Below are 27,704 nucleotides of genomic sequence, written 5' to 3' on the forward strand. Positions count from 1 at the left end.
TAAAAATGAAAGGTCTGCAACAGACGTTCCAAATCTGTTTGGCCGGCATTCTTCCTATGAATAGGGCATTTGGTTCTCTGACCCTTCTTCATAGTATTAAGAGCCTGCATCGCCCTCTTAAAAATGTTTTATAGCCTCCTGATTTCGAGTATAATTTTGGAATTCCTCACTTTCTCCTTACTTGCTGTGTAGAATCCTTAAGTTCCTAGCATTTGCCTTTGATCCTGGACCAAAGAAGGACATCTGTGACTCTGATGCCAAGATACTGGGTTATAATTCAACTTCCAAGTGGCTGAGGCTACCTAACACAAAATTTTCCATCATCAGAGTTACCACGTCTCTCTCACGTGGTGGTGGCCCCACAGCTTACTTTGGGCTGCGAGCTGTTATGGTAATAAGAAGGGAGAGGACTTAGGACAACGGTGCAATGAGAGGGGTTGTAGCTATACAAATTTGTAGGAAAAACAAAACAAAACTCCCATTTGGTTTACATTTTCCCAGTCTCAGAGTACTACCTTAGAACATAAAGACAGTCAGGTCTCTCAAGATTGCACAACCCAGACTACCCTCTGCGACTTTCCTCAGGTTGCCTTGGCGACCTCAAGAGGACAATTTCTGAGGAAGGTCCTAGAGTTGGCAATGTAACTGCAACATCATTTACATCAAATGTGGTTTTAAGTGAGGTAGACTTAGAAAAGCAGTATTAATACTTGTGTGTCTGTGTGTCTGTCCAGAAAGATACATAACCAGTAATAATAATTGTCCCTGAATAAGACTGTAAGACAGGAGTGACAAGGAAATTTGTTTCACTGAGCACCTTTTTGAACTATTTCTGTTTTTTTTTTATCATGAGCATGTTATATCTAGTAAAAAATAAATGTTTCAAAATTGAAAAACATAAAACAAATACAGTTTATCCTCAAAGAGCCATTTAGCTGGAGCAATTTAGCTGGAATAACAAAAAAGAGACTATTAGAAAAATATAAGACAGCACATAACTAAATGCCAACATGGGTGGTACAGATTACAAGTAGAATAGGAGGAGAGGTCTGTTCAGTTGGAGGAGCTGAGTCTTAGATGAGGAAGGGAAACTTTTAGCCCAGGGAAACTTAGCAAATAAAAATGGGTAGAAGCAAAAATGTACACAAATGAAGAGTAGACTCGAGTCAAATAGGCCTTGTTCCAGTCTCAGCTCTATAACTTACTTGCTGAGCAACCCTAAAACGGGTTTTATAACCTGTTTCAACCTCAGATTTCTCATTTGTAAAATGCAGATAAGAGTATCAACCTTAATAGGATTAAGAAAAATTAAAGAATGTATGTAAAATGGTTAGCACAAGTGCCTGATATAGAGTAGGTGCTCAACTAAATGTTGCTTAGTATAAACATGGTTGAACAGAGCGACCAGTCTTGCTAGAGTACAGGGTATCTGTTCTGGAGAAGGAGAAAGATAATACTGGCTATTAGAGTAACAGCAAGTGTGGACGGTCATCTCATTTTGTCTTGGGGTACGTGTAGCATGAAAATTATAAACAAGTGTCACCATTATGTATTCTCTAATGTTCAAGAAGGTGGGAGATCTAACAGTTATAGGGTTTTTCTCTAGCATGGCGCCTCTGATGCCTAATCAAAACAGAATTTTTGACTGAAGGCCTTCCCACAGTCATTACATTTATAGGGTCTTTCCCCAGTATGAATTCTCTGATGTCGGATAAGGTGTGCCTTGCAAATGAAGCTTTTCCCACAGTCAGGACACTCATGAGGCTTCTCCCCAGTGTGGACCCTCTGGTGCTGAGCAAGATCCGAGTTCCATGTGAAGCCTTTCCCACAGTCCTTACATTCATAAGGCTTCTCCCCAGTGTGGATTTGCTGATGTCGAAGGAGGGCTGGGTTCCGAGTAAAGCTTTTCGCACATTCCTTACACGTATATGGTTTCTCCCAGTGTGGATTCACTGATGTTGTGTAAGGCTTGTGTTCTGACTAAAACCCTTCCCACATTCCTTACATTCAAAGGGTTTCTCTCTTGTATGTGTTCTCTGGTGCCGAATCAAGTTTGACTAACAAATGAATGCTTTAGCACATTCCTGATATACATAGGGTTTCGCCCCAGCGTGAATTCTCTGATGTGCAATGCAATGTGATCTAAAACTGAAAGTCTTCCCACATCCCTTACATCCATAGACCTTCTCTCCATTATGAATTCTCTGATGTTGATCAAAGTCTTCATTTTGACCAAAACATTTGCCACATTCTTCACATATATAGGATACCTGCTCACTTAGAATTTTCTGATGTATAACAAGGTGAGTGTTAACATTGATATTTTCTGAACTGTCTTCTACTGAGATCATCTCATCTTTGACAATCACTGCTGTAATATCATTTGTAGTGTTCCCCACACTTCCCCCATTGGAGTAGTCAGGCCATGTCCCTAATCTGCTTTTCTCTTCACAAGTTTTTCCAAACCAGAATTCCTGGGAGCCACAGCACCAGGGTCCATTTGATGGCACCCTGTGGTCCTGTGGCTCCTCAAAAATTTCCTCCTTCAGAGTAAAATCTTCTTCCTCGCTTTTCAACACACCCCCTGGAAGAAGAAATCAGAGCTGCAGATGTCATCATAAAGTGATTAAGGTCACCAAGTGGTGGTAATATGTTCATTTCTCTCCAAGTGCCACCCCTCTGTCTCAGTGGCTCTGACCTAGCTGAAATGGCAAAACAGAGCTTAACACACAGAAAGCTACTAAAAGCAAAAGGCAGAAACTAGAGAGTTCCTGCGGGCTGTGATTCCCAGCACGAGACCAGGCATGGAGGGAGCGGCACTCTCAGGAAACAGTTGAACTGACTCTAAGGAGTGCAACTCAGAATTCCGTCCAGGTAGTCAGCCCAGTTTATAACATGAGAGTAGGCCAGGGTAGTATACCTGGTACACCTGGGAAACTTGAGCTTGTCACACACAGGGGGAGCAGCAAGAAGAATCTTCATCATATTTAGCTTTTGTTATACATATATATTTTTAATTTTATTATTATTTATTATTATTTGTGCCTACAGCACCTGGTCTTCCTAGGTGGTCTCCCATCCAAGTACTAACCAGGCCCAACCCTGCTTAACTTCCCAGATCAGACATCGGGCTTGTTCAGGGTGGCATGGCTGTAGACCATGGACCATGGCTCCGCTGGGGCGTGAACCCAGGACCTTCTGCATGTAAAGCAGATGTGCTAACCGCTACACCATGGAACCACGTCCTTCATCATATTTTTCAACATCAATCACCAGGTGTGCCATGAAAAGAGCTTCCCCAAACTACTTTGGGCAGAGTTGGGCAAAGACTGCCTCCTCTTTGCTCCCATAGGGTCTTATTCACACCTGTTAGTGTTACATTTTGCTGTAATTATACATTTCTATATAATGTCCCATTAGACTGTGGGCCCTTCCAGGATAGGGGTCAAAATATAATACTCGTTTTTGATTCCAAGCAACTAACACAATGAGTAAAATACAAGTGTCTAATTTTAAAACACTGATTGACCATTGTGGCCAGATGGGTAGGCCATCTGTTCAGTTCAAGTCTAAGACCCAAAATTCACCAAGTATAATTAACTGGGCCTGTCCAAATGAAAGCTTGAAGCTTGGGGTTTAAGTTTTCTCTTGATTAATTGGTTGATTTGGGCATTTTTAGAGGATCTTTTATTTAAAACATAAATGGTAAAATGGATTTTTGACATTTTACGAAGGGAAGACAGGAAAATATATGACTGGGACAAACCTGCTCATTTCCCTCTCACTTACCGGTACAGTTTAGGCTTGGACCCTCTCTTTGTGGTTTCAGGTTCAATGGCTCTTCCATCTGTTCAAGATGGGAGATGCCAGCAGGCAGGAACGCCACCGCAGGGAGCACCTTGCAAGGATGTGAGCCTCCTGACGCAGGGCCCTGCATCAAGGGAACACCATGCCCAGGGTGGGCCTCCCACAGCACGTCCCGTGGTGGTGGGTGAGCTCTGTGGGACCTCACATCACTGGGGGAACACTGTACAGTACAAGCCTTCCTTTGCGGAGCCCCACTGCATTAAGGGGACACCGTGTCTGGGGGCGAGCCTTCTGATGCAGGGCACAGAGGAGTACGACAGAAAAAAAAAAGGAAAGAAATGGATAGCCCGCCAGGTCAAGATATAAATAAGACGGCTCAGTGGAAGGAGTGGGGCCCAACAGGGAAGGCGCAGAGACAGAAGTTATAAGAGGAGAATGAAGGTGGCCGGAAGGAATGATAACATGTGACCTGAAACTCGAGGGGCATAAGAACATAACGGATAAGAAATAGAGGTACCGGGAAGTTGCGATTCTATCAGTTCCCTAAAATACGAAAACATCACTCATTTTAAAATGTCAAGGAGAAATTGGAAAGACTAAGGTCTCTTCTGTACCTGCCCCTAGGAGGCGAAGCCAGTCCACATAGGAAAGGATCAGGACAGGATGGACTTACAAAGAGCCATTCCCAAGGCCATGTCGGGAAACCGCATCTCTGTTTCTCTCCTTCCTATCCAGCTATCTTTTGCCTTCTCTTTCCACAAAGGATCAATAATGGGTCTCTCTATAGCATCTATAAGAAATGGCCTCACTCGATCACTTCTTACTCTAATGACAGTCATCTCTGATTACAGAGGTCCACTCTCATAAACTATTCTTCAGGCTTAGCTAAGATCCACCTCTTTGTAACTCCCATCCAAAGCTTCTTAAGAAACAAATCAACTCTACACCTTCCAAATGATGACCTTTCGTGCTGCTAAAGCCAGGGACTATGTGTCCCCTCGGTACTCTCAGAGACAAAAGTGGACTTCGAGTAGGAATACGTACTCCAAGGAGGTCTGCTGCAGGGCAGTGAGCTGAGGTCTTGCTTGAGTAATAACTTGGCTGTTGGCTTTCCACCTAAAGCAAAGATGAGAAATCTCCTTGGGTGGCAAGGAGAGGAAGCGCCGACATCCTGAGAGAACGTAGGAACAGCGTGGTTATCTCCCTGCATCCATTCCCCCTCCCCCACTGTGGAGTAGCCATGCCCTTTGGGAGTGAGCCCGACTCCAGCCACTCATGTCGGCCCACACCAGTCTAAGCCAAGCAGGTGATGCCATCCCGCCCACTGCCTGCCAGGCTGCTTCAGGGATCGACAGTCCAGCCAAGTCAATCAGAGCACAGTATTTCCCTGGCCTCAATGATGGATTTGGAGCTGGCGTAAGACTTAAGATGGTTCGTTGGAGCAATACTTGGGGATTTTGATTAGCAACGGTTGAAGTCTGAGGAAGACCTGCCCTGTTTCTCCCTCTGTGTGTGATTCACAACTACCAATCACCTTACAACCATGAGAGCAGCCAGACTGTACACAAAGCCAACATACAAGGAGACAGAGAAGAGCAGACTGAAATTCTAATCAAACTGCCTTCAGCCCATTCTACCTATGGACTTCCCAATGACATGAAACAATTAACTCCTCTTTATTATTTAAGCCAGTTTGAACTGGGTTGTTACTTGCAATCAAGAGTTTTCTAACATGGAAAGACTGACAGACACAGCAAAGAACTGTGAGAATGGAGAAGTGGAGAGTAACACAAGTCCCACTGTACCCACAAAAGAGCCCCTCTGGGAAGAAGATGGAATGGGGCCCCCATGGCAATAAGGGGACACAGTTCTCGCTGGGAAATTAGGAGCAGTAAAGCCCTGTGTTGAACCTGAAGGAAGGCCGGGCCTTACCCACCAGAAATCCCCGAGGAATAGGAACTATTTGGTTTGGAGTTATCAAAATTTCTTGATTTCTAATGATAGAGATGGCCGTGATGCCCCCAAGGGCAGTCAGAATCTTCTGCTGGAACATTAAGCAGGCCAGGAAAGCAGAAAAGCCACCTCAGATCACAGAGTAAACAGAAAAGTCAGAGAGTAAAGATAAATAGCGGCCATGATAAAAACGGCAGAGATAGGGAAGAAGCGAAACAGGTGAATGAAGGTGGCCCCCAGCAGAGCAGGATGACTAAAACAAGAAGGTGGAAAACCACGGGGCACAGAGGACAAACAGGAACCCCACTGGTGTGTACAGCACTAGGTTAAGAGAACACAAACCTATTACAACATAAAGACCAAGACAAGGAAACCGGTCAGATGACTGACATGTGTCCTCACTCACCTGAGGAGATGGCCCTTGGGGCCTCTCCATCCAGAGCTCCCTGAGTTGCTGAGCACCAGGGCGCTTCCCCTCGCCCCAGCTGGGAAATCAGAGCCGGTTCAGGAAATGGAAATGCTGCTTGAGGGGAAGGAAATGGGAAGGCAGGTGAGTGGGGTGACACAGAGCAATCCCAGGGCTCCTCCCAGGCCTGTGTCTCCAGGGGCAGGAGAGGAAAGAAGGGAATTTACGAGGGGGGAACAAGACAAAGAAGTCCAGGGAAAGGGGCAGGAGACCCAGGGGAAAGGTGCTTTCGAAGGCTGGGAAGGAGGATAGGAGGTGCTCAATAACATCTGAGCGAGCAGATGCACGATTTCACTCACTGAAGAACTGAGCCGTCTCAAGTGCAGACATCTGCATGGCCATGCTTGGTATTGGACCAGGTCTCCCAAACTGAGGGCGTGGGGAACTGAGGGCTGCGTGGGGCACCAGGAAGCTGCTGTCTCCCCACCGTACCCACAGCACGGGGGTTAGGTGCGGGCAGCTCTCACTCTGGGGCAAGGAGGTCCTAGGTGAGGCCCAAACTGATACCAGGAGTTCCCAGCAACCACTGAGGACGGGTCATTATGAATCCAAGAGCCTGAAGTTGCTACTCAACCCAGGACTCCTAAAGACGCCTGAGCCTCTGAGAAGGGAGGAGCCAGGAAACTGAAGGGCGGAGAGAGTCCAAAGGGAAAGACCCTTACCCAGGGAAGCCACGGCCCCATAATTCTCCAGCATCACGTCCTTGTACAGAACTCTCTGAGCCGGGGCCAGGCAGGTCCACTCGTTCTCAGAGAAGTAGATGGCCACGTCCTCGAAGGTCACTAACTCCTAAAACAACATGTGTTTCTATGCCCTGGGACAATCCCAGGACCCAGACCTGTGGGGCAAGGGGTAGACCAGGCACTAAGAGGTACTAGAGGGGATGCTGGTTGAGTTTCTGGATTCTGAATGTTTAAAGGAACTGTCAGCATATTTCTGCCCTCTACTTACAAAGATAAAAGAGATCGGCCATCAGTTTCCCCATGACTCTTTACTTCAGCAAACATCCTCTCATCTTTTTCATGAGTCTCAGCAAGTTTTCCCTCTTCATCCCTATGCCCGAAACAACTATCTGCGCTCTAGGTGCCACCCCTTCTCCACAATGTGTCCTTCAGAGGTCACCAACCCTCGATAACAAGTGCAACTACCACTACTGAGCCTGTGCTGAGCACTTTACATGTATTACTTTGTATATGCCTCACGGCCTCTGAGGAAGGTATTAGATCCACTTTACAGAAGAGGAAACTGAGGCTCAGAGATTAACTTCCCCCAAAGATACAGAACTGAGACAGAACTTGGGCCTGTTTCGCCCTCTGGCTCTTACCTACTATGCCACACTGGCTCTGTCCTCTCTCCTGCCACCGCGTCTGCCCCTGTGGAGGACCCTTTCTCTTCTTTCCCTCCAAGTCATTGCCACCAGCCAAAGAGGCAACTAAGGGCTCCTCAGAACACTCAGGTTGTTCTGGAAACTGTACTCAATAGGACGGACCCAAACTCTGACTTTATTCCCTGCACTCCCTACCCCAACACACTCTCTAAAACATCCCACCCTAGTCTGACTTCCCCACATCCCAGTATCCAAGTGCCCTTGTTCTGTATCTCCAGGAGCCCAAGCTCCGGCAGCTTTTCCTTCCTTTCTCTCTCACCTTCCTCCTTAGGAAACATTAACAGTGCTAACTTAAGAGCCATCAAGACGTCTTATGACTCCCAACCACTGCCTCATTCAAGATGGCAGTCTCCATACTGCAGAGGCACCCATTCTGGTCCATTTCCTGTCGGTCTTGCCCTGTCAAGTCCCACAGGGACTTATCCTGCACTCCAGGGCTCAGGCTTTGGCTGGCTCACCTTTGTCTGTCCAAATCTGTACCACAAACAATTCCATTCACTCTTTAGGGACCCAGCTTACCTGCCGAGGATCATTTCCTGAGCCACCAACCTCATCCTCTATCCTGTCACCGTCCTGTTATGAACCCAGACCCTGTCTTTGCCCAGATCTGTGCTCTTGCTCCTGCAGTTCCAGCTTCTTGAAGATCCAGCCCCTCCCTCCACTGCCTGCAAGCTCACGTTCACCTGAAGACCACTTCACACAGAACCAGCTCTGTAAAACCAGTGTCATGGCAATTCTGGCCTTTGGTCGCCGCGCACAGCGCTGTGAACATCTCTCTGCCCCAGCTCTTGGCTCATGCCTGTGCAGGTAGCTGCACGTGTGCTTCTGCCCGTGCAAGTCTGAGGGGTGTCGAATCCACTTTGCCCCCTGTCTCTTCTTCAGGGCCCTCCACTCTGGGCTGTACCTCAATTTCCCGGTCGCCGCACTGCCCTCTTTCCGCCCCTTATCTGAGCCTGGAGCCCGGGGCAGAGCGGAGCCCAGGTTCCTGCCGGCGGCCCCGCACTCACCGGGCGCGCCCGGGCGGGCGCGGGCTGTCCCGGCAGCAGCTCGAACACAGGGCCGAAGCGGGCCCCGCTCGCCGTGGCCCGGGCCGCCCATGGGAAAGAGAGCGTGCGGCGGGCTCGCCCGGGGGCCGCCCGCGGTCGGGAGGGGACGCTCCGGACCGGGGCGGGACTGACATAACTACCCCACACCGGGAAATCCCACGCTCTGCGCAGGCCAGAGCTCTGCGCCCGACAGGTGGAGGATACAGCGCTCGTCCCACTCCGGCTTCTCTAGGACGGCGGAGGGCGCCGCATCTCTGTGGTCCTCCTTCCTTCCCTGCGAAGAAGTTGTGTGGAGTTGTTGCTATCCGAGACACCAACTGCCCCAGGACGCTGCTGCAGGGGTGGGGGTGGTGGGGAGCGGGCAGCTGGGAAGGAGACTTCCTCTAGGAATCCTTTCCCGGCCCTTTCCCCACTGACCACCCTTCTCCACTTGCTGCAGCCTTGCAAGATGGATGCTGATAGATGGTAGCACATACTTCACTTGACTGGGCCTGTTCATGCGTCTGCCTCCCTTTACTAGGTTCTACATCCAGAGAGCGGATTATTTCCTTGATATGTTCATCTTTGTGCCTCTAACATCCGCTCAATGTCTACAACTTCTTAGAGCCCAATTTCTTTAAAGTGCCGGGAATAAAATAATGAATAAATGTTAAGCCAGTTTTTCGGTTGAAGAAAGTAAGGCTCAAAGAGAGGAAATGGCATGTCAGGAAGTTAAACTTTTAAACAGAGTTGTGGCAATAAATAAAGACAGCCCAAATGAAAAGCAAAGGCCCTTTATTCAAAGCTTGTTAGAGCAAAGGAGTCCGCCATTCTCACTTGCATTGGGCAGAGACCAGAAGTCAGGCAGAGAAATGGGAAAGCTTTAAGCAGAAAAAAGGGAAGGCTTCAGGTCTGCTGATTGGAGGCTGGCATGGCGGGGACTGGCTAGAGCAGAGGGTCTTATGTGATTGTTTGGGGGAGCACATTCATCAAATTCTGGCTCTTTGGGGGTATAGAGGTTATTGTGGCTTCCCGGACTGGTTGCTACAGATTATGGGTAAGAATTCTATTTTTCTATATGGTCTGGCCATTATTCATTTGTATATTCAGTCTCTTTTTTTATATATATATTCAGTCTCTTTCTTTTTTGTATATTCATGTAACTAATCTCCTCCTTTTCTCATTAAAAAACAAACAAACAGACAAAAACATTGTCTTCACCACATAATCTGAACACTGTTTGGGTTTCTGCCCAAAACAGTGCTTCTCAAATAGCTATTCTTTGGTCTCAAACACTTACTGTCTCTCCTTTCAGCTTTTTATTTTTAAGTTAACACTGGTGTATGTGATGGCGAGTAGAAGATCGTTAACCTGAGGCGCCAGGCTGTCAAACCCAGCTGCCATGGAGGGCTTTCACCCAATTCCCGGAAAAAAGGAGGAAACCTGAAAGCCATAAGCCAGTCCATCCCTACTTTAAATGAGACTATTATTATACGCCCTAAACACAGTGAAATAATTTCTCACTTGTATCTTCATTTCACCGGTACTGCTGTTGCATTGGGGGGCCAAGGCGGTGGGCAAGAAGCGGCAGGCATGGGGGAAGTGGGCAGTATCATCTAGAATTGGAATAAAGGGCAAACAAGACTCGGGGCTGGGGGAGGGGGGATAGGAAGGGCAACCGGACTACAGAACCCACAGAGAACCCCAAATAGGAGCCACAGCAGGTAAACAGAACCCTCTGGTCGGTAGCCAGTTGCTCAATATTCTGGGCCACATATGGATTACGAAGACAGGAGACTGGACGGGACCAGACCCACTCGATCCCTGTCTGGAAAACTCAAACCCCACACACCCACCATCACCACCACCACTACCACCATGGAATGTGCAAAAAAGGTGAGAAATAATGCTGGCGCAGGGCTTATGAGAACGCCCAGGAGTGCGGGCCGAAGTGGTGGCTTCGCTTAGCGCCCGTGTTGGCCACAGCGAGGGGGCGGCCCCCCGCCGCACGTCCTTCTCCAGTCCCAGCCCCACCCCCTTGCGGATGCTGCGCAGACGAACTGGCAGACACGCAGCGCCGGGTCGCGAAGCCCCGCGGACCCACCGACCTGGGGCGCCTCCGCGCGGGGTGTGGCCCGCACCGCCTGCCCAGAGACGCCATCGCGGAGGCCGCGGGGCCAGCGGTGCGTCACCGCTGCTCCGGCCTCCGGCCCGTGGCCGCTCTAGCACGACCGCCTCTGGGTGTCGTTGATCCTTCCAGGCCACCCTGCTCACCACCGTAATCCTGCCCCTACCCTCCTGCGGAGCTGCGGCCGAGGGCTGGAAGGCTGAGGCGTGTCGCGGGCTCGCAGTGCTCGCTGCGGAGCTCTGCAGCCACGTGGGCCCCAAAGTGCGTGGGTACACACCCTGTACCCTGGACGCCGCTGCCGCATGCCTTGAGCAACACACCCACACACACACTCCTACCTCCACCTGTAACACCACCGCCACACACAACACACATTGACCTGGCCTAGGCGTCTTCCAGGCCTCCACTTTTTGACCATCTGCTTCCTGACTCCTCACCTGCTTCCCGCTCGGTGCCTTTTCTGCAGCATTTCACACAGCTGTAATTATAGACTTCTTTGGGCAATGATTTATTATCTTTTCCCCTTCCTTAAACCATAAACTCCAAGAGGACGGGAACTGTGTTTGTCTCATTCACGATCGTTGCAAAATTTCTGGCAGAAAGTGCCCAACAAATATCTGTTGAATGGATGAGTGGGTGTGAATGGGTGAATAAAGGTGAGAATGAATATAAGATGATGCTGCCAGCCATTAAAAACAAAGTTCAGATCTTTGGAGTTAGCCACAGTTTCTGACTAGATTCTAAGGCTGGAGAGGGTTAATGGCATTGAGTACTTGCTGCAGTTGCCCTGAGAAATCAGAGAGGACTTCCCGGAGGCGGAGTGTGGGTGTTTTCATCTCCTGTGAAGGGGAGCTCTACAAGGCAAAGGGAGCTCACTCAAGAGAGCATGCAGAGATCCTAGACCTCTGAGGAGACACAGTCCCTGTTTGCAGGTCATTTAGGAAGTTAGACTCACTTAAGGTTTGTCAGAACTGGTCGAATGGAGTCTGAACCTCATCTGTTGCGACAATGGACTAGACTGCTTGACTAAAGCCTGAGAGTCAGTAGAGCAGCTTTCTCCTTCTTGAGCCTGCTGGCGTGGACCCAACCCGAGAGAAAGTTCCTGTGACACTCTGAGCCTAGATCCTTATTGTGAAATAAAGCAATTAGGTTAAAGTTCCTAGCATCTCTGACATTTGATAATTACAACTTTCCCAGTCTGTCCTTCTTGCTAGGGAAATATGGAAGCCATTTGGGTGAGTGGCAGTGCTCTGGGCGAGAGGCTTAGAAGCTGTAGTCTGAGCCTCTGCTTGCACAGTCCTCAGTCCGGGAGACTCTACGGGTCTTCAAAAGATGAAGAAGGAGTAGACGTGTAAACTTCGTAAGTGCTTGTTGAATTTCTGCTGAATGAGATAGCAAATGCCCGAGTAAATGGCGGTGGGAGTGGGGTCAAGAAAGGCTTTGGAGAGAAAATGCTGGCACTGAGTCTGAAAGGTCAGAGCAAAGCCCGAAGCTGGTGAGGGTGCTGTGGCCATAGAAGCCTCCTTCTGAACCTCCTCCTGGTCCCACCTCCTCTTCTCACGTGACCAGGCTCCAGCAAGAGCTAAATCCACTCCCAGACACTGTCTTCCCAGGGTTATTTGCTATAACTTGCAGCCACAGGGCAAGGTCCAGGAACACAGACCTGTCTATTCCCAACTTGTCAAGACCTTTCAAAAGCTCTCTGGCACCCGGAGAACGGTGTATCCAGAGCTTAACCTGGAAGAGCGCAGCCATGGTGCTCTGGGGTCTTATGCTGGGAATCCTGCTGGTGGCCACTGTGGGGTATCTGTGTCTGCTGGGGCTGTTCCGGCAGCGCAGACCCCAGGAACCCCCTCTGGACAAGGGCTCTGTGCCCTGGCTGGGCCATGCCATAGCTTTCCGGAAGAACATGTTTGAATTCCTGAAGCAGATGCGGACCAAGCACGGGGACGTGTTCACGGTGCAGCTAGGCGGCCAGTACTTCACCTTTGTCATGGACCCCCTCTCCTTTGGCCCCATCCTCAAGGATGCCCAGAGAAAACTAGACTTTGTGAAGTATGCGGAAAAACTAGTGCTAAAGGTATTTGGATACGACGTGGTGCCGGGAGACCACCGGATGATACACTCAGCCAGCGCCAAGTACCTCATGGGAGACGGCTTGAAGGATCTCAATGAAACCATGCTGGACAGCTTGTCCTTAGTCATACTGGGGCCTATGAGCCAGAGTCCAGATGCCAGTTGCTGGCATGAAGATGGTCTCTTCCACTTCTGCTACAACGCCTTGTTCAAGGCCGGCTACCTGAGCTTGTTTGGCCGCACAAAGAATAAGGAGCAGGACTTGCTACAGGCGGAGGAGTTATTTGCACAGTTTCTCAAGTTTGACCGTCTGTTTCCCAGGTTTGTTTACTCTTTGCTGGGCCCCTGCGAGTGGCTAGAAGTGGGCCGGCTCCAGCGTCTCTTTCACAAGATGCTCTCTGCACAACACAACTTGGAGAAGGATGGCGTAAGCAACTGGATAGCCTACATGCTTCAGTTTCTGAGGGAGCACGGAGTAGCCCCAGCCATGCAGGACAAGTTCAACTTCATGATACTCTGGGTCTCTCAGGGAAACACGGGGCCTGCCTCTTTCTGGGCCCTCTTGTTCCTCCTGAAGCATCCAGAAGCCATGCGGGCTTTAAGAGAGGAGGCTGCCCGGGTCCTGGGAGAGGCCAGGCTGGATGCCGGGCGGTCCTGCAACTTCAAAGTCAGTGCGCTGCACCACAGCCCAGCGCTGGACAGCGTGATGGAGGAGACACTGAGGCTGAAGGCTGCGCCCACCCTCCTCAGGGTCGTGAATGGTGACCAAATCCTGAAGATGGCCAGTGGGGAGAAGTACCAGCTCCGCAATGGGGACACCGTGGCCCTCTTCCCTTACCTCTCAGTGCACATGGACCCCGAAATCCATCCTGATCCCACGGCCTTCAAGTACGACCGCTTCCTCAACCCCGATGGCAGCCGAAAAGTGAACTTCTACAAGGCAGGCAAAAAGATCCACCACTACACCATGCCCTGGGGCTCGGGCATGTCCATCTGCCCTGGGAGGTTCTTGGCCCTCAGTGAGTTGAAGCTCTTTGTCCTGCTCATGATCACACACTTCGACCTGGAGCTGGTGGACCCTGACACACCTGTGCCACCCGTGGACCCCCAGCGCTGGGGCTTTGGCACCACACATCCCAGTCACGATGTGCGTTTCCGATATCGCCTGAGGCCTCCTGTGTAAGCTCTGCTGAGGGGGGCAACGGCCCGGCCAGCGGGGCTTCCTGGGGGTCTCCAGCTCCTCTGGCCCCTCTGAAGCCCCAGAACCCCACCCACTACCCCACCCTCTGCTTTTGCGGCCCCCCCACCTCTGTCCTGGTCGTCCTCCTTGCTCTCTGGCCTCCATCTAGCCACCTCCCAGGCTTATCGTTCTCTCTTTGAAATACCATCTCTCACAGTGGGTTCTGCAGAAACTCCTCTCACAGGAAGTCCGGGGGAAGGCAAACTATCTGTGAGCAGCTCAGTTTGGGAGATAGTTCATGCCTCGACAAGTGCCGCAGCGCAGCAACCGGTCACCGTGAGGGGCGCAGCATCCTGCAAATGTTCGCCTCCATCCCCTGCCCCCACTTCATTTTTCCCCTCGATACTTACTCCACATCCTGTGGAATTTATATTCTAGAACAGTGTTGTCCAGTAGCAATATGGGGCGAGCCACATGTGTAATTTTTCACTTCCTAGTTGACACATTTTTTTTTTTTTACAAAAGAAGCAATTAAAAAGTAAAATTCTTTTTTGTAATATGTTTTACTTAACCCCATATAGTAGCATTTCAAGTTGTAATCAATATAAAAATACGAATGAAACATTTTTACATTTTCTTTTTTTTTTTTGTATTGTCTTCAGAATCTGGTCTTTTTTACCTTTTGACGTTTCACCTTTGAGCACGTCTCAATTCAGACCAGCCACACCTCGAGTGCCCCATAGCCACATGTGATGCTTGGCCGCCATACTGGACAGAGCAGGTGTAGGGAAATGCTGCCTTTCATGTAGGAGTTATTCGAGGTCCCTCTTCGGTGCCCTCTCTGCACCCCCACCTTGGGGTGAGCTCAATCTTTCCCTTGGCTTTCACAACCACTGCTGAGCTCAGAGCTCTCTCCTGCCCCCAGACGCCCCAGTTTCCCCTTGGTGGACTCCCAACACCTCTGACTCATTTAGCCCACTCAGAACTCAGCCTCTGCCACCCCTCCCTACCCCCTGACCTCTGCCCTGAACCACACCTTCCTCTGATTTCCCCATCTCTCTCTGCTCAGGACACCACCGCCCACCTCAGCCCCCAAGGAAGATACAGAAGAGAGGCCCTCGCCCTCTCCTTCTCTCTCACCCACACACCCTCAGGTTCCAGTTCTGTCAGCTCGATGCCCCGTGGTGCCTCTGAAACCGTGTCCCCTCCTCCGCATCCCTGCTGTCATTCTTATAGCTCATAACTCAAGCACTTTTCTCCATACCAGGCCCCCTGTCCAGCCTATTGCCAGATCTTTTCCCCAAAGCACCTCTAATTGTCACTGTTTTTATTTTCTGGCTCCCCATCCCTTTCACATACCTGACATTTAAATTGTGTCCTATTTGATCCCCAAATTTTTCATCCCGTGCAATTCAACTTTGCCAGCTTTCCCCAATGGAACCGTCTAGAAAGCAGGGTTGCTTGCTTTTACTGCCAATCCCCGTACCAGCTACTCCTGGAAGCCTTCTTCCATCTGGCCCATCCCATCCTCCGGCCAGAGATGGCCTCCACCCCAGGGGCTTCCCTGGCACCGTTAGCATCACAGCACACCTGTGATACACACTATGTGTCCTTGCTTTTTTGTATCCTGGTTGCCCCCTCCTGTCCCCTTACCCAGATTGGAGCCCCTAGAGCTTGGTATCTTATTCTTTTCATCTCTGATCCCCGATTCCATAAATGTAGATTAAATGATAGAAACCCGACTTCCGGTCTTGGCTAATTTACTTCCTGTCCTCAAATCATCTCCTTCTCCACTGCCCTCACTCAGCTTTCAGGCATATGAACTAGAGACAATCCCAGTTACCAGACATAACTACCAGGGCTGGGACAGGGCGAGAGGGTGCTGCTGCCAGACCTGTAGCTGGCTGATGGCAGGGCCCTAGCTAGGGCTGGGACATGACGGGGAGTGACCGTGGGAGCTGGAGAGTCCTAGAGAAGGGAGGCCCCTGCAGCATGGACCTCCTGCAAGGACCACCCACTGGGGCTTTTCTCTGCTACTCCTATCCTACATCTCTGACTGGTCTCTTCCTTTCTGTGGAGGTTGTGTGTTCTGACATGAGTTTTGCCAGGATAATATGCTATTAGAGTGGGCAGGGGCCTGGGCTGGGGACAGGAGTCTGTCCCCATTAGCTATGTAACTCTGAGCCAGGGCCCACCTTTCTCTGGGTCTAGCTGTCCTAAAATTATGATGTCTGCCTGGTAAGAGCTTCAACTGGCCGGGGGAAGACAGGTTATCCCATCCTGTTCCATAAGAAGCCAGGAGCACAGGAGAGGGAGAAGGGGGCTGGGAGGCTAGGAGCCATCCATGGGGAGCTGCCCAACAACCTGCCCACAAGTCAGGTCTTGTGCCAGAGCAGATGGGGATAGGGCAAAGAGGTGGGGCCTTCACACACCTCCTTGACCTTGCTCAGACCTAGGTGCATTGAAAGAATATGGATCTGGAGCCTGGGCTGTAGACAGGCTGGGTGTGGGTCCCGGGTCTGGCTGTGATCCAGGCTCACGACTAGGGATAGGACCCTGGATTTAGAATGTTACATTAATGTAGTAGGGCGCCTGCGCCTAACTTACATAAGCATGATTCAGCTTATTGCATCACGCATGCGTGGCAGAGTGCCACTACTGTTCTCTGACATACATAAAGCCCGTGCGGGCCCCTAGCACAGGAGCACACTCTCCCCAATAAAGTTGTTGCCTGCCACGTCATTCTCATGTCGGCTCCTTGAGTGTTCTTTCAACCGGGCGTCTCACCACCGAAACCTTCCCTTCTCCATCAGCTCGGTGCTGACGCATGGCGGAGCTGGCAGGATAAGGTGGGTACGGCCCCCAGAGCTCTGTACGGTTCTGGGTAGAGGACAAGTGCTCCCCGCCCCCACCTCCCAGGGGTATCCCGTGGCTGCGTATCTGGCTACGTGGATGCCCCCAGAGGATTGGGATGGAGAGAAGCTGCGACTGAAGGACGTCCAGAAAGCCCTGGAGTTGCTGGAGCCGAATGTCCCAACTGCTCACTGGGAGGCAGCGGGTCAGGTGGCCTGGATGTTCCTGGCGGTGCTGCGGCAGGCCGGCCTGGAGGTTCAGGACCAGGCTCATCGGGTGCAGCGACTGCAATGTCAGGAAGAAGCACTGGAAAGGCACGGCCGGTGATGCTGCAGCAGGTTGAAATGGAAGAGCCGTTGGCCCCGGGGGTGGGGGCAAGCTGGGGGCACCCCCAGGCTAAAAAGCATGCCACCTTGATTCAGTACACCACCGCCGAACTCTGAGACTTGACGAAACAGGTACGGCAGAGAGCCGGGGAGACAGGTACGGCAGAGAGCCAGGGAGACAGGTACGGCAGAGAGCCGGGGAGACAGGTACGGCAGAGGCCGGGGAGACGGTTCCGGGGTGGCTGCTGCGGCTTGGGAGGATGGAGCCAAAGGGACTGAATCGTCTTCTGAAAGATGGCTCAGCTGGCCTCTGCAACGGTGATACTGTCCCTCTGCCGGCATCTCCGGAATGTGGCGCACCTGGCTCGGGGTGCGGGTAATCACTCCCTGACTAGCCGGCTCATGTCCGCCACACAGACAGCATGGGCCCACCCGGGGGAGCTGCCAGAGACAGCGAGCAGATGGACCACGTACTTAGATCTGGTTCAGATAATTTGGCAAATTGGCATGCGACAGATGGTGTTCTGCGTCCAGTATACTAGCCCCGATGAAGAGGTGTTTACAACCTATATGAAGGACTTGATCTTGACCTCTGGCCCAGCCGGTACTTCTGGCACCACGGAAGCACCGCTGGCCCCTTACGTGGATAGACGGATCCACGAGGTAACCCGCCATGGCTAGGCTGGGGATGTGGAAGTCAAACACAAGGAGCATTCCAAGCGCCTGCCGTACCAGCCCCTGCCCTCCCAAACCGGCCAGTGCACGGATGGAGGCATGGCTGAAAAGGGGGGAGGGTGGGCAGAGCAGCCCCCAGCCCCTAGGCCGTGAAAGTGAGCCGCAAGCAGATGTGGTTTGATCTCCTCGCGGCAGGGGCCCTGCAGAAAAGATTGAGCAGCGACCTAATGAAGTGCTGCTGGGCCTGCGGAATCAGCTGTGTCCTGACCAGCAGTTCACTCCTATTCCCGGGAAAGCCATGGCCCGTGGGGAGCGGCTGGCAGATTATCTCCCTGATTAGGGATTAGGCTGGGACACCCTATTGGCAGGGGAGCCGGATGACTTGAGGCCACGTGTGGAACTGACTATACATTGGTCCCCCCTCAATGTGCAGAGGGTATTATAAGCCCTCGTGGACACGGGTGCCAACAGCACCCTGCTTTATGGGAATCCGGACAAGTTTTCCGGGCCCACCGCAACCATAGAAGGGTATGGGGGTCGACTCATGCATGTGCGGCAGGTCCCTGTGACACTGGGTATCTGCAATTGCCTCCTCGGAGGTACCAAATGTACATATCCCCCATACAGGAGTATATTTTAGGGACTGATGTTTTTTGCAAAGCTTGACTGTGAATACCACTGCTGGTGAATTCTGCCTTTGCATCCAGGTGGTAAGAACTATCATCTGGGGACATCCACACCATGCCCCGTTGGTGTTGCCCCATGCTACCCGGGTAGTGAACACAAAACAGGATCGTCTGCCGGGCGGCCATGAGGAAATAGGACGCATCATTCTGAAGCTGGAAGAAGCTGCTGTCATTCGTCCTACTCATAGCTCGTACAACTCCCCCGTGTGGCCAGGGAAGAAGCCCGGCGGCTCCTAGTGCATGACGGTTGACTATCGGGAGCTGAATAAGGTTACGCCGCCCCTGCATGCAGCCATACTGAATGTCACAGACATTATGGATCGGTTGTCACATGAACTTGGATGATATCATTACGTGGTGGACTTGGCAAATGCCTTTCTCTCTATTGCCATAGTCCCAGAAAGCCAAGAACAGTTTGCCTTCACCTGGGAAGGGCGACAGTGGACATTTCTCATCCTTTCCCAGGGCTATCTGCACAGCCCTATCCTGTGTCGTGGTCTCATGGCTTAAGATTTAGCCACGTGGAAGTGACTGCCCGCAGTGCACTTGTATCAGGAGGTGCACACCTGGGCCCCCACCTCTGGCAGCTAGAATGGTAGAATGACTCAATGGCTTGCTGAAGGACAAACTGCACGCCTTGGGCCTGGGCTGGGGTTGTTGGTACACTAACCTCCCACAGGCCATACGCCTTCTGAATGAGCAGGCCCAGAGAACAGGGTTGTCTCCCCTTGACAGGGTTATAGCAGGCTTGCCGTGGGCTATCAAGGTGTGCCTGGGCACCACTGCTGAACAGCTCTTGCCCTGGGCCTACCAGGAAGCTTTGCTCTTGCCGGCCCCAGAACCTTTGGCAGCAGGTAAACAGGTCACCTGGTTGTGGCCCTAGACTATACAGGTGGCCCTGGTGGAGGAGCCCTGGGGACAGGGCTTATGCAATGGGTTGCGGGTAGAACTCTGGATTTATATTTGGCCCACGCCCTTGCGAGTGTCACTCTCGATGACTGCGGAGGGTTCACTGTTAACGGGGAGTTTTGCCCTCAGCTTCTGGCCCATTCCTCTCTATACTGTGACGCCAGTGGACACCCCCTGGCCCGCTACCCTTGGAGAAACTGTGTGGTACCAGGCCAGGGCAGCTCCTCTTTGGGCCACCCTTTTATCTCAAGATGGGCAAGTGACCTGTGTCCTCCCAGAAGGATGGGACTTGCCCTTAACAGTCCCTTTGTCTGCTCTATCCTATGACCCAGCCTGACAATGGAGAACAGTGTCATGTCCTGGGCTCATGGGTTTGCTGCTGTCCACTTCCCGCTGCCAGGTGTGTACTGAACTACCAGTGGAAGCAGCCGAGGGACTGCCGTGGCACATTGCTCTGGTTACGGCTGAGAACTGGACGTGGCTGCATACCTGGAGCACCACACCTGAATGGGACCAGCAGCAGCGGGCCATGGAAGTGCTGCTCACAGCTCCCCACCCTTCACAGGCTGTGCCATTTCCAGTGGGTGGGAATGGCTGGCGGGAGAACATGTAGAACTGCGGAAGCGGGCCTCCCACCGCACAGAACAAGTGAGATCTGCGCCCGACCGTATCACGGGGTGGCTACCCCCTGAGCTGCGTGCTAACACCACCCTTGCTAATATCTCCAAGGTCTGGTGGAATGGACAGTGTTATGTCGGTACAGAGCCTACCGACCGGCTACCTACTTGCCAGCTCATTGGACAAGCTGTTGCACCTGGGGACGTCCATATTTAGCTGGACATATGTTACCTACATTGCCCAAGTTGCCTCGTAATTGGGATCCTATACATCACTGCCGGCACTGGCAGAAACAGGCAGCATGTGGTTCTACCCTCTGGCATCATTCGTTCCAGGGGTGAGATCCATAGATGTAGAATTGCAGGTGGAAGCTTTAGCCCAGCGCACCACACAGGCATTGAATGCTATGCATCAGGCTGTAACCCTTCTAATGGATGACAACATGCAAATGAGGAAAGTAGCTCTGCAAAACCACATGGCCCTTGACCTCCTAACTGCTGCCCAGGGCGGCACCTATGCCCTACTCCATGTAGAATGCTGTGTCTACATTCCTGATCATGCCGACCAGGCACAGGCAGCCCTCCAGGAAATGGATGCTAAAGTCCAAGCCATCCATGCCCTGGGAAAAGACCCCCTGACAAGTTGGTAGAAGTCCTTGGGTCCTCCTGGCAGTGGGCAGTGGCCATCCTAGCCTTTGTAGCCTGTAGCTTGGTAGTATTTTGTTGTTCTTTATATTGTTGTTGTGGATTGTGGGCCCAGGGTAGCACCCTCTGGTTCAGATCCCTCACCGTGACCTTGTAGGGGTGGAGTGTGGGTCCCAGGTCTGGCTGTGATCCAGGCTCACGGCTAGGGATAGGACCCTGGATTTAGAATGTTACATTAATGTAGTAGGGCGCCTGCGCCTAACTTACGTAAGCATGATTCAGCTTATTGCATCACGCATGCGTGGCAGAGTGCCGCTACTGTTCTCCGACACACATGAAGCCCGTGCGGGCCCCTAGTGCTGGAGCGCACGCCTCGCAATCAAGCTGGTGCCTGCCACGTCATTCTCATGTCGGCTCCTTGAGTGTTCTTTCAACCGGGCGTCTCACCACCGAAACTTTCCCTTCTCCATCAGCTCAGTGCTGACGCTGGGGAAGGGCTGGGGGCCCAAGTCCAGAGTCAAGGCTGAGAGGTGTCAACCGAGAGTGACCACGTGCAGCTCTCCCAGGAACTTCAAGGATCCTGAAATCTGTTTGAGAGTAGTCCTGGGCCAAGGGCGCTCAGTGGGTCAGGTATGGGGTGAATACAAGGGTCCCGCCTCACAGCCAGGGATGTCCACCATAACGACAGGCCTCCCAGGGAGGGGTGAGCACTTGGGGTCAGAGTGTGCATGTAGAGGCCGATGCCCACCACTGCTGGCATCTGCCAGCAAGGCAGGGGCCCCTGGCACCTGCGGTTTACGCCCCTACATGGGGACTGCTGGAGACATCCTCTACAAGGGCCGCCCTTCCTTCCTCAGCAAAGGCCTCGAGGCGGTAGGAAGACTGAGACCCCCAAGGACGCACCCAGACACTACGTGTCCTGACACAGCAGTTCTGTCCCCCAAGTCTTCATTTCTGCACCAACACTTTTTTTCTCATAGAAAAACCCACTGTGTATATTTTGTGAGGACAGCTTATAACAAAGCAAGATCAGGGATGACATGTCCGCGGCGGAACTGTTTTCCTAGGCAGTAACTGTGTGTATGCGCTCACGCTTCACAGGGTGGGGACTGAGCGACCCTGCTCGCAGGCAGAGCCATGCCTGACCTTCTCCCTGGGTCGGCTGTGGGAAGAGCCTACCTTGCCTCACAGCCTGAGGGCCAAGATCATCCTGATGGCTTTTCTGAGGGAGCCAGGCCTTTGGGCAGACAGAGAGCAGCAAGAGGGACCAAGGTCCAGGCTGGGAAGTCACGTTGGATGGAGAGAACTCTGTCCTGGCCTGGGCTGTGACAGCCCCCACCAGCTCACTCCTGGATCAGTGCCAGCATGCCTTCTCCAAACAGCACTGCAGTCGGAGTCCCCACTAGGGTCAGCTGCAGTATCTGGCAACCGGGACAATGAGAGTGACCAAGAGGTCGCCTGCCAGCCCTTTTCTTCTCCTTCGTGCACAGGCTTCAGGGCACTTCTTATACTGTTTGCAGAGGGCACACACTCACACTTACACAGCTAGAGAGGCACGTAGGAACACACAGAAAACCTGTGGGCAGATACCCAGAGCCATGTGGACATAGCGACCCATTCGAGTCAGACCCACACGCACAGCGAAACGTACTACACATAGCCCACGGAGCAACAAAGACACCTGCACACACACTTCACACACACACACACACACACACACACACACACACACCTCTAACAATGCTGGTGACCAGCCTTGCTGGGTGTCCCTTGCATGACATATCTTGCCCTACCCATCTGTGCATCATGGGCACAAAGTCAAGGACTCTGGGTACGTAGAGCCTGTCAGTGCAGCTCAGGCTGTCTCTCACCAGTCAGGCTGCCACATGGGCAGGACTGAGGTCCCTTGAGAGGCAAGACTTCAGGAGCTCTAAAATAGAAGCCCATCCCCCACATCCTCAAACAAAGTGCCACCTTCAGATCCAGAGCTCCGTTTCCCAGGTGACAGAGGGAACTCGGAGTCCTTTCCGACAGTGGGGCATCTGCGGCCTTCGGGAGAGAGGGCTGAAGGCTCCAGTGCCGAGAGAGGTGGGCGCAGAGGTAGAGTGAAAATCAACGAGGCCGAGGCAGGCGACATTCAGGGCAGCCCTGCTCACGACACGTGTGCTGCGAGTAAACCATCCAAAGCTCAAGGAGAAGAAAGAGTGGGCAGAGTGTCATAGCCTGCTTGATTCGCTATCCATCCAATCATTCACACGCCTGAAAGCTGAGCGAGGGCAGCAGGGAAGGAAATGATTGGAGGACATGAAGTAAATTAGCCAAGACCGGAAGTCAGGTTTCTATCATTTAATCTACATTTATGGAATTGGGGGTCAGAGACAAAGGAAGAAGATACCAAGCCCTCTGGGCTCCAATCTTGGTAAGGGGATAGGAGCGGGCAACCAGGACACAAAAAAGCAAGGACACATAGTGTGTATCACAGGTGTGCTGTGATGCTAACGGTGCCAGGGAAGCCCCTGGGGTGGAGGCCATCTCTGGCCGGAGGATGGAATGGGCCAGATGGAAGAAGGCTTCCAGGAGTAGCTGGTACGGGGATTGGCAGTAAAAGCAAGCAACCCTGCTTTCTAGACAGTTCCATTGGGGAAAGCTGGCAAAGTTGAATTGCACGGGACGAAAAATTTGGGGACCAACTGTGGCACAATTTAAATAGTGTCCTGGATGGCAAGGAAGACAGCAGAGGAAGAAGACCGGAGTGAGCCAGTGCTGCTGATGGCTGAGAACTGAGAAGTGACCACTGGGTTGAGCAACATAATCAATGAGGCCCTTGGAAAGAGGACTGAGTGGATGCCCAACGGAGCAGGGTCCCATCTGCTCTCACCAGACTGTGGCATGGCCGCTTAAGCTTCATTTCCCCCTACCTCCCCGTCAGTGGGGAAGTCCTCAGCCTGCTTTTCTTCAAGGTCATTCATGCTGGTCATTTCTTCTTGAGCAGTGAGGTTGCTAATGTCAGAAGAGCTGGACAGCGGGGCCTGGGCAGGGCAAGGAGCCTGGTGCCGCCCAAGCGCGGTGGCCAGGAAAGCCTTCAGGCACTGGCGGAAGTGGCAGCTGGAGAAGGCATACAGGATGGGGGTGAAGCAGCAGTGGAAGAAGGCGAAGCTCTCTGTTACCTGCAGGGCATAGTCCAGGTGCTGGCTGACCTTGCAGTCCCCAAAGACTTTCAGATCCATCAGTGAGTGCAGAAACAAAGTGAGGTTGTATGGGAACCACAGCACGAAGAAGGCCACCACGAGGGCTGCGGCTATCCTCAGAGCCCGGCCCTGGCCTGGCGGCCTCACTCTGACCAGGACAGAGGCGATGCGGGAGTAGAAGAAGATCATGGCAAGGAGCGGAAGGAGAAACCCCAGGAGGTTCTGCTGGAAGCGGAGTAAGAGCTTCCAGGGGGTCCCATGCCCCCCAAAATCAGGATAGCAGTTCCACACACCCGTGGGGTATTCATGAGTCCGCACAAAGACCACGTCAGGGATGGAGACGACCAGGGCCACAGCCCATACCATGGCAGCAAGGAGCCGGCACCTGGCCGGCGTCCTCAGCCTGGAGTGGGGCTGAGCGTGGACGATCTCCAGGTACCTGTCCAGGCTCATGCAACTAATGAAGAAGATGCCGCTATAGAGGTTAATGGTATAGAGGGCGCTCACCATCTTGCACAAGAAACTCCCGAAGACCCAATGCCAGACCACGGTGATGCTCCAGAAAGGCAGCGTCACCACAAACAGGAGGTTGGAGAAGGCCAGGTTCAGCAGATAGACCTCAGTCATCCGCCTGCGAGGCACATACCGGAGCAAGACCACGAGGAGGAGGAGGTTCCCGCCCAGGCCCAGCACAAAGACCAGGCTGTAGAAGATTGGCAGGAAGACTTTGCCAAAGGACAGCACCTCCTCCTTCATGCACAGCATGAAGGCCACCTGGTCCAGGTAGTCCTCATAGTCGTAGAAGGAGCTGCTGTTGTCAGAAGGGGCGGCCTCCGTGGTGAGCGGCAGAGGTGAGGCCATGTGGGGAGGACACGTCCAGTCCTGGAGCTCTGCGGACCAGAGGGTAGTGTGAGAGAAGTAAGAAGAGACCCCGCCTCTCTCCAAACCCCCTTTTGCTACCGCTTGAGATGTCCAGCAGATTCTTCGCATTTACATCTGTACCCGTAGTCTAGCGAGCACGAGCACGAGCGTGGGGGGCCCAAGTCTACCAACGAACAGTTACGGCACCTTGAGTAGGTGACAACCGCAGGTGTTCTCATAGCATCCCCTTCTTTCATTATGATTTCCCATCTTTATTTTCTCCCCCATCATTTAAAAAGACTACTAACGTCTTTGACGTCATTATTTTGGGCTACCAATTCACCTATGTATTGTGTCACCATAGTCTTCCTCATGTGTGGCTTATGACTTTTTTTTTTTTTAAATGAGAGCTTATCTTCAGTGGGGCTTGTTTTATCTACAAATGTTTAGTGGGTCCATTCTGGCTTTGAGCTCTCTTTACTTCTATCACCTGAGCATTCCCTGGGTTTTATATAAGGTATTTTATTTATAAATATTTAGTTTTATATCAATATTTTCTTTTTAAAAATATTTAATATTTTAAAAATATTTTATCCAGTATTTCTAGGCTTTAGCAGAAAGGCGTGATCCATTGTGTTGGTAGACTCAGAACCTACTAACCCTTTCCATCCCTCAGTTTTCCCATCTTTAAAATGATAATGATAATAGCGCCTACTTCATGGGGTTCTTGTGAGGCTTAAATGTGATCATTCATGGGAAGCACTTCAAGCCCTATGAAGCGTGCCCAGGACATAGTAGGCACTCAATAAATGTTAGTGCAAATTATTGCTTTGCCGAGAACAGTCCATCACCTTCCCACCAACCTCCTCTCTCCTGTGTCTGTGTAACTGAATGGCACCACCAACTCCTCAGTCACCTAAGGCTGAAGTGTGGGAGGCATCCCAGATTCCCTCCTCATCCCACTTACCACGACCTTGTGAGTCTCCACCTCCTGCTGCCTTTTGAATAGATCTACCATCCCCAAGTCCCATAAAAATATATATATATGATACTCTTAATAAAATTAAGACAATATATATGTATATATATATATATGTACTTTGAGGAGTCAAAAAGATGGAAGGGAAAGCCAGTGGATGACAGGCACACACAGGATTCTATATGGCAGCTACCGGGGCAGAAGACAGAGGCATGGGATGGCGGCAGGTCATTGTCCATGATCAGGTTCCCTCTGAGGCAGTGGTTTCCCAGATTTTAATTGCATTATCAAAAATAATTTTTAAAAGAGAGAGCCTCGCTGGGGAAAAAAAAAATGGTGTAGGTGATAGAGGCTCTGTTCATCCCTCTGGTGACCAAATCAAAGCTGTGACAGAAACAAGGAGCAAACAGCAAGGAAAATCACGTGGGATCTAGATGAACAAGCCATACAACTAGGGAGAGAACTAAGAAATTACCTTGCAACGGCAGAAGGTAGGACGGGGCGAGGACACGGGGCTGCCTGGTCCGGAGCGGCTGAGAGGGCGGAGGCTGCGGTAGCGGCAGACGACTCTTAAAGGGGCCGTGTCCGGACTTCTGCGGTGACGGACCTGCTCGCTCTGGGCAGTTTGGCTGCACCAGTTTGGCTGCACAGAGGGCACCAGGGACTTACAGGGGAACATGGAGTTGTCGGAACGAGGGCCAAGGCAAGACTCGCTCTGTACAGAGGTGCCTGTGGTAGCCACTGTTCCTCTGTTGAGCCCTCTCCCACTCCCAGTGTGCTGAAGCAGCACCACCATAGCAGAGACATCATCAAACCGGATAACAGAGGTCACTCCGTCCAGAGGATTCCCTGAAACTCCACCCAACTGGCGGCCCCACCCAAGCCACATCCAGGTAAACCCTCAGCAAGTCACGTCCCCCTTGCTGAGCAGCACCTAGACTCACACTGGAGGCAGCTGGCCTCGGTCTCTGGTGGGGCCTTTTGAGGCAACTATGAGCGCAGCATCTGTGGATTGCTTTCTGGATCTCAACGGGGGGCCCTGGAAGGGCACAGGCTGGAGCTAAACTTGGCCTGCAGCTGAACCCCGCTCAGGACTGTGCCCCTGGACACCTATCACACAAAGCCACAGGAATGAGACTGAGAGATTTAAGAGCTTTGCTTAGTACATAGAATCAGACACAGAAAGGCAGCCAAAATGAGAAGACAAAATGAGAAGACAAAGAAGCAGAAACCTTCTGAGAGAACAGAACAAAGATCCAGATATAATGGAGTCAAGTAATCTAACAGATGCAGAGTTTGAAACACTGGTTATAAAGATGCTCAATGAACTTAGAGGAAGTGTAGACGAATTCAGTGAGAATTTAACAAAGAGTTAAAAAACATAAAAATGGAAATGGAAATTATAGAAGGGAACCAATCAGAAATGAAGAACACATTATCTGAGATGAGAAGTATATTAAATGGAATAAACAGAGTGAATAAAGAAGAGGATCAAATGACTTATATAGAAGACGGGAAAGCCAAGGACACTCAATCAGAATGGCGATAAAAAGGAAGTCAAGACTATAATAATAATTTTAGGAGCCTATGGGACACTATTAAAGGTAAAAATATCTGTGTCATAGGGGTACCAGAAAAAAAAAAGATATTGAAAAGCTATCTGAAGAAATAATGATGGAAAACTTCTCTAAGCTGGTGAAGGAAATAGACATAAAACCTCAGGAAGCTCAGAGAGTCCCAAAAACCAGGAACCCAAAGAGGCCCACACCAAGTCACATCATAATTAAAATGCTAAAGGTTAAATACAAAGAGAATCTTAAAAGCAGAAGAGAAAATCAGTTACCTACAAGGGAGCACCCATAAGACTGGCAGCTGATTTTTCAAAAGAAACTATCCAGGTCGAAGAGCTTGGCACAAAATATTCGACTTGATGAAAACCCAGG

General features: G+C 51.4%; 3 protein-coding genes and 1 pseudogene across 3 annotated transcripts; 1 reads left to right on the forward strand and 3 right to left on the reverse strand.

The window, feature by feature from the left end:
• Nucleotides 1–961: 961 nt before the first annotated feature.
• Nucleotides 962–6,630, reverse strand: ZNF662 (zinc finger protein 662). The gene is given in 7 exon segments (XM_023529057.1): nucleotides 962–1,640; nucleotides 1,642–1,937; nucleotides 1,940–2,584; nucleotides 3,790–3,876; nucleotides 4,601–4,611; nucleotides 6,163–6,280; nucleotides 6,526–6,630. Coding segments are annotated over 7 exon segments (1,284 nt in total). The 5' UTR covers nucleotides 6,569–6,630; the 3' UTR covers nucleotides 962–1,556.
• On the reverse strand, nucleotides 3,043–3,158 carry LOC111738149 (annotated as a pseudogene).
• Nucleotides 6,631–12,519: 5,889 nt separating the features above from the next.
• Nucleotides 12,520–14,025, forward strand: LOC105290391 (5-beta-cholestane-3-alpha,7-alpha-diol 12-alpha-hydroxylase). Its single transcript, XM_011357485.1, has one exon. It carries the CDS (start codon nucleotides 12,520–12,522, stop codon nucleotides 14,023–14,025), a length of 1,506 nt encoding a protein of 501 aa, XP_011355787.1.
• Nucleotides 14,026–23,630: 9,605 nt separating this feature from the next.
• ACKR2 (atypical chemokine receptor 2) lies at nucleotides 23,631–24,788 on the reverse strand. Its single transcript, XM_023529058.1, has one exon. It carries the CDS (start codon nucleotides 24,780–24,782, stop codon nucleotides 23,631–23,633), a length of 1,152 nt encoding a protein of 383 aa, XP_023384826.1. The 5' UTR covers nucleotides 24,783–24,788.
• Nucleotides 24,789–27,704: the final 2,916 nt, after the last annotated feature.

The sequence above is a fragment of the Pteropus vampyrus genome, unplaced genomic scaffold (genome assembly GCF_000151845.1).
Source record: "Pteropus vampyrus isolate Shadow unplaced genomic scaffold, Pvam_2.0 Scaffold35, whole genome shotgun sequence".
Taxonomy (NCBI): domain Eukaryota; kingdom Metazoa; phylum Chordata; class Mammalia; order Chiroptera; family Pteropodidae; genus Pteropus; species Pteropus vampyrus.